At 51.2% G+C, this 7,060-nt stretch overlaps 1 protein-coding gene across 1 annotated transcript; it reads left to right on the top strand.

Moving 5' to 3' along the window:
* Positions 5,690-6,764, top strand: LOC8077838. Its single transcript, XM_002445513.2, has 3 exons — positions 5,690-6,053; positions 6,166-6,284; positions 6,378-6,764. Exons 1-3 carry the CDS (start codon positions 5,690-5,692, stop codon positions 6,762-6,764), a joined length of 870 nt encoding a protein of 289 aa, XP_002445558.2.

Raw genomic sequence — 7,060 nt, 5'->3', positions numbered from 1 at the left:
AAGTGTTTGAATTCTTGTCTCCGAACAGCAAAGTATCTCGCGGCAGTGAGGCGATACCACAACAGGAACGTCAAGGACCGTTCCTTCGTGGTCGGCGATCTGGTACTTAGGTGGAAAACAAGCCAAGAGGGAATGCACAAGCTATCCACTCCCTGGGAAGGACCCTTCGTGGTCGCTGAAGTCACACGACCCACGTCCTACAGATTGGCATACCCAGACGGAACACGCGTGCCCAACTCTTGGCACATAGACAAACTGCGACGATTTTATCCATAAGTTCTAATAACTTTTGCTTGTAAATATCTTATAGCTATCAATAATAAAGGTTTCTATTTTTTGCCTATACTTTGTTACACGCAGAACTCGGAAAGCCATCTGCACCGGAAGCTCTTAGCGACTAAAAAGTCAAATACAGTGGCACGTCACTCAGATAATTGTACAGCGCTCAAAATAACAGTCATGACAAAAGCAAACTTTATTACAAACTTTACATACAAAGTTTACAATAAATACCCTGACGGGCAGACGCTAGTCTATTCCTACAGACTACCCTATTGGCCTACTGCTCGGGCTGATCACCCGCCTGGCCCTGCTGCCCGGACGAAGGGGTCGGGGCCACCGGCGCCTGGCTGGTCGAGACCGCAGGCGTCGACCGCCCATCTCCCGCAATAGACGCGCCTGACATGTCCCTGGCCGACCTGTCTGAACCTGGCTGGTCGAGGGTAGTGGCCGTTCCGCATAGATTGATGTCGCCGATCACCGTCGACGACAAGTCCAGCAGACCCCCCCGAAGCTCGTCCGCCTCCTGCGGGCCGACCTCCTTGGGGTACCCCTTCTCCAGCCTGGTCAAGTTGACCAGGGGGTAGTGGGCGCACACCATGCTAAGGACATGCGCGCCAGCAAACTCCCCGGCGTCCTTCACAAATTGCTGGAGCCAGTCCCACGCCCGTTGCGCCTTCTCCACTGGAGTCAACCTCAGCGCGCGGGGCTGGCTCTCCGGGAGCTCGGGACTGATCAGATCCAGGACCGGGGATACTCCATTCCAGATCTTACAACAATTGACCTTCCAGGAGTCCCGGTCCTTGATCAGCTCATCCAGGTGCTTCTTGGTGTTCACCTTGAGCACTGCAAATCAAGCAGGACGTTATTTTTGACATATCAAAAAACAAAGGGGCGACAAGCGGCAGATAACGAGGCGGCGAGTATTACCAGATAACTCCCGGTCCTTCCGACCCAACTCCTCTCCCGCTCGGCGCCCGGACTCTAGCGCACCGGCAAGCTCTTGGCTGAGCTGCTCCTTCTCCTGTCGGAGGCGCGCCACCTCCTCCTCCAAGTCTACGTGAATCATAACCTGGTCAGTAAAACAAACTACACAGCTACACAAAGCTGCTCGGAGCGCGTGACTAACCTTCTCGCTGCCGGTACTGGTCGGCCAAGCGACGGGTAAGCTCGAGACGATGCTCCTCCTGGGCATTCATCTCGGCCACCTTCTCCCCAACCTCCGACCGTAGCCGGTCTACCTCCACGGACAAGGCCTTATTCTCGGCCACAATTCCTTCGATCTGGTCAAAGCACCGTTTCCGGTACTTCGCCGTTCGCATTGCACCCTGCAAAAAGAACACATGTCGAATACGGGAACACTGCACAAAGTTATCCAAGCAGCACACAGGACCACCTACCTTAACCTCGTCCACGAGGCGTTTAGCCGCGCGCTCCACCCTCGCGGCCTCTTCCGTCTCCGCGAGCTCCTCATGTCCAATAAAGTGGTCCCCGCGTTGGCGCCACACATAGACGTGCTGGCGACCATCACGGGGACGACCCTGGACCTCTTCCACGTCGTCGTCGGAGGCCTCCTGGGGCTTCTCGTTTGCCGCATTGCCTCCGGCCGCGGTCGAGGGCATCACTGGTCCCTGGTCTGGGCCAGGGGAGCCCACGGGCGAAGAAGCCCCTGCTCGGGGCGGTGTCGGCACCCTCCCTTCGGCTGGAGGAGTCGGGACTCTGCTCTCCTCCTCTGCAATAGTACTCGGGGGAGGGGGCCCTGTTGCCTCCTCACTCCTCGGCTGAGTGCTCGCCGCGGCACTCGTCGGGGCAGATTGATCCTCGGTGCCCGCCGCCGCTGCAGGTTGCCCTGTGGCCTTTGGTGCGGCGTCCTCAGCGGCGGCAACAGGAGCAGCCGTCACCTGTTCTGCGGTCTGGTCGGGATTGACGTCCGACGCCGCGCTACATAACAGAGCGATATTTTCAACAACAGCTCAAAAAAATCGCCAAAATACGTAAGTCGAACACTTACAGCTCCGACCGACGGTGGGTCGCGGTGAACCTCCTCCTTGCCCGGCCAGTTGGCACCTATGCCCCCGTCTCCTCAACGCGAGGCGCAGGAGGGTCGCTGGCCACTTGATCAGCAGTGGCCGGCACGCTGTCCGGACGGCTGTGAGGCCTCCGGACCAACGATGGTGCAGCCTCCTCCTCCTCCTCGTCGTCATCAGTAATACGAACGAACCGACGATGCTTCGGCGGTCGGCTGCTCTCGCCCGGCAGCGTCGGCGCCGGCGACGGATCCGCCGCCATTGGCCTTTTCCCCGCCACCTATCCTCGGTGGTCGGGACGGGGCGGGCCTGGTCTTCCTCACTGCTGGTGTAACGAGTACACCGAACAGCGCCTTTCTCCAGCGGATCTTCTCCCGCAGGATTCTCCATTCCAGGTGCCAGTGATACATACACTGTGCACCGGTCGACATCTCCGATATGCAAAACCAACAAAGATAAGCCAGCTGCAGACGATACATGGATGCTAAAGCAAAAATATCTGTAAGATACCTTTGGTGCTGGTCGCGCCAACTTGAAGGCTTGCACCCGATCACTACCACGGACGAAGCCTCCGTCCGCAAAGTTGAACAGCTCGTTCAACAGCTGTTGTACCTCCGCCTTCTCCAAGACCTCAGGTCGCATCCTGGTCGGGTCTACGCTTCCGGCATACTCGTACGCCGAGTGCACCCTCTTCTGGCAGGGCATCACCCGGCGGCAAATGAAGTTGCCGACCACGCCAAGCCCGTCCAGGTGCGACCAGTCGATCAGCTGCATCAGGTCTGCCACTTGACCGGCGTACGCTGGGTGGTCGGTCCAGCTCACCCTCTTCTCGGGGATGTATCCCACGTCGCAGAACGTGGAGCTGCCCGGTTCTTCCCTGATGTAGAACCACCTCCTGTACCATTCGGTCAAGGAAGTGTTCCAGGGGCAGTGCAGGTAGCGATTCTTCATCCCGTCGCGAAGGTTGAGGTATACTCCACCTGCAACCTTGGAGCCTCCAACTGCTCCCTTCTTCCTTAAACAGAAAAGATAGCGGAAGAGATCGAAGTGCAGCTCTATGCCAACATAGGCCTCGCACAAATGGATAAAAGTTGAAATAAGAAGGATTGAGTTCGGGTGCAGATTGCAAATCCCGATCTCATAATACAAAAGAAGACCCTGGAGAAAAGGGTGGACAGGCACCCCAAAACCCCTCTTAAAGTAATCTTCGAACACGACGATCTCACCGGCGCGGGGGTCGGGGTAGCTCTCCCCCTCCGGTGCCCTCCAGCCGCAGAGCTCCGGGCCGTGCAGAAGCCCCATATCGACGAGGTCACCCAGAGACTTGGTGGTGCTGCGGGACTTCTTCCACTCCTTGGCCATCAGTTCGGCCCTCTTCTTGGAGTCGCTCTTCGCCATTGGAGGTGAGGAAGTGGATTTGAGTTAGGAAGATGCAGGTGATTGAAGGAGGCAAGAGTGGAAGGTTTGAAGGAAATGGTAGGGTAAGCAGTACAGGCGGAACTGTCGAGCTCTTATAACCCGCAACTTCACCCCTCCCACTTCCCGCATTCTTGGGAAGTGGGCGGGCCATACGGCGGACGTGACGTTTCGGTTTTCAATGATTATCGACAATTAATGCGGCGGAGTTTTCGTACAAATTGATGGTTTCCTTTTCTCAAACCGTGCAAAGGATGGCTGTACAGTTGCCAGGCACAACTTTTCATGCATCCATCTGACATCCCGTCAGAAGGTCCCGTCACGTCAACTTTTTGTGTGGAAACATTTTCAAAACAAGCAGATAAAACTGGTAGAGAGTCAACAATCCAAAGACTGCACCGACCACCGAGCACTTGATGCTCGGGGACTGGTCGCCCAGTCTATCGATTCGGCACTTCAAAGACTGCACCGACCACCGAGCACTTGATGCTCGGGGACTGGTCGCCCAGTCTATTAACTCGGACGTGAAGGACTGCACTGACCACCGAGCACTTGATGCTCGGGGACTGGTCGCCCAGTCTATCAGCTCAGAACTTCAAAAATCACATCGACCACTGGGCGTTCGATGCTCGGGGACTGGTCGTCCAGTATAGTAACTCAGAATTCTGAGGAGCGCACATGGTGCCTGGGGACTGGTCGTCATACTATTGTACACCCGGGGACTGGTCGATTAGTCTATTCAATTGCAGACAGACTGGTAAATTCAATTTTTTAGACCTTGCTACAAGGCTCATACATCGCCTTCCAGCAAGCTTGGGGACTACATCGTTACGATGCATCTGGCGATGCATCTCAGTTTCAAAATTTCTTTGAGGACTTTTCTTTTGACCCTGGCACCACGTGCCTACGCCACCTACTACCAGGCTCGGGGACTAAGTGGGCACACTTCACCTTGCGGTGAATATGCTTGCTTTTTTGAGGTTTATACTTTTCAGAAAAGTAAAGTGGGCACACTTCACCAGGAAAGAAATCTTTTTTAATTTAGAGCACCATGCATTCTTCGAACAACCTGCTTCTTCGATGATAATGTTGATCAACTGCCTTTGAGTTGGTCAAAATACCGTTTGCAACTGTTTGGGCGATTTTTCTGCTTATTGAAGACGTCAAGCCTCACTGATCGAAGAAGCTCAAGACGGCGTGTTACATCACAATACATGGTGCTCGGGGACTAGCTGTGGGGGTATAAACCCCTATACCCTTACGGCTAGACTTGGGCCAGGAGGCTTGGCCCATCACGAGACGGGCTCGAGGCTTGATCCGATAGCCTGGAGCTTCGCGCAAGGAAACAAGACGTAGAGATCAAGTAGGATTCTAGTCGGTTAGAATACGAATTGATATCGAACTATCTATGGCAATTGTAACCGACTAGGATTAGTTTCCAGATCTATAACCCCCCTGCCCTCCAGACTATATAAGGAGGGGCAAGGGACCCCCCTAGGACAGATTCTCTCAACACAAATCAATACAACCAGACGCAGGACGTAGGTATTACGCCAACTCGGCGGCCGAACCTGGATAAAAAGCTTGTCCGTGTCTTGCGTCACCATCGAGTTCGTAGTTTGCGCACCGTCAACCGATAAACTACTACCGTGGGTATACCCCAAGGTAGACTGCCGACTAGCTTTCGTCGACAATATTTAGTACTTAAGGACCATCAACAGTGTGGTGTTACAAGGTTTGCTATAACTTATCTCAACTTGAAAAGCTTGCTAGAAAACAAGAAGCAATTGCAAAGGCTTTTTAGGGAGGATGAGCTGACTAAACTAGGCTACCTAAAGAGTGATAAAGGGAAGAAAGCAGAGAAGGTTGTCAAGTCTGAAACTTTCTGGAGAGATGTTGAGACTGTTGGTAATTACTTTGAGCCATTAGATATTGTCTTGAGGAGAATGGATAGTGATGTGCCAGCAATGGGGTTCTTATATGGGTATCTACAGGAGGCTAAGAATGGGATCTCTAAGAGGTTCAATAATGACAGGAAAAAGTTTGAGGATGTTTTTTATTTCATTAACAAAAGGTGGGACAACAAGCTCAAGGCACCTTTACATAGGGCTGGTTACTACCTGAACCCTTTCTACTATTATCGAAACAAGGTGGTTGTAGAGGACAATGAAACATTTAGAGATGGTGTAATAACTTGCATTAAAAAGATTGTTCCAGATGGAGAAACTCAGGACAAGATTATTGAAGAGCTTCAAAAGTACCAGGATGCTGAAGGATCTTTTGGCAAAGAAATTGCTAAAAGGCAGTGCAAAAATATTCATTTTGATCCAGGTATGAAAAATTATACTCTATGCTGCCTCTAGCAAATAAATTTCTTATATATTGTCTCAGGCTCTCAACAAATAATTTACATTGTCCTCTATTTTCCACTTTTTTAATGTAGCTAAGTGGTGGCTGAATCATGGTAGTAGTGGACCAAACCTTAGAAAGTTAGCTGCTAGGATTCTTAGTTTGACATGCAGTTCATCAGCTTGTGAGAGATGTTGGAGTTCATTTCAACAAGTAAGAATATGTCTTACACTCTTACTCTTACACAGTTACACTCTTATTCCTCTCATTTGAACAAGAATCTTGTGTTTGTCAAATTCTATGTAGGTCCACACAAAGAGACGCAATAAGCTGCTGCATGACAGAATGAGGGATCTTGTGTTTGTCAAGTTCAACTCAAAACTGAGACAAAAGAAGGACAACAAGGATAGAGACCCCCTTGAGAAACCTGTTAGTGATGCTTTAGAAGATGAAGACAATGAGTGGATCACTGACGTTGAGCCAACAGAAATGGATTCGGAGCAGGAACAAGAAATTGGAGATGGATCACAGGGAGTTGCAACTGCACCAGCACCAAGGAAGAGAGGTAACCAGACCAAGAAGAGAAAGAGGTTGATTCCTATTGCTGATGATGAGTTATCTGCTTCATCTTCTGATGGAGAAAATGACAGTGCTATGCCATCTGATTCACTTTCTGATTCTGAGGCTGAATGATGTGGTTTGCTTTGCTATCGATGTGGTTTGTTTGTGTGAAATAATGTCGTCCAAACTCTGTCTTAAGTTCCATTCGAGGACTTCGTGTCGATTTTCATTTGTGTAACTGTGTTTGCCCCATCAAAAAACAGATTGTCAGATTGTAATTGTAATATTGTATTGTGGAATGCTTACGCACTTATGGCTTCATGCCTATTTGTCTTTCCATTGTAATAGACTGTTATCTCATGTCAGTTGAATGTTGTTTATGGCTGCTGAAGGGTCGAGATGGCAGACTAGAGGGGGGTGAATAGTTC

This window comes from Sorghum bicolor, chromosome 7, assembly GCF_000003195.3.
Source record: "Sorghum bicolor cultivar BTx623 chromosome 7, Sorghum_bicolor_NCBIv3, whole genome shotgun sequence".
NCBI classification, from domain to species: Eukaryota; Viridiplantae; Streptophyta; class Magnoliopsida; order Poales; family Poaceae; genus Sorghum; species Sorghum bicolor.
This window is presented reverse-complemented; position numbering and strand designations above follow the sequence as displayed.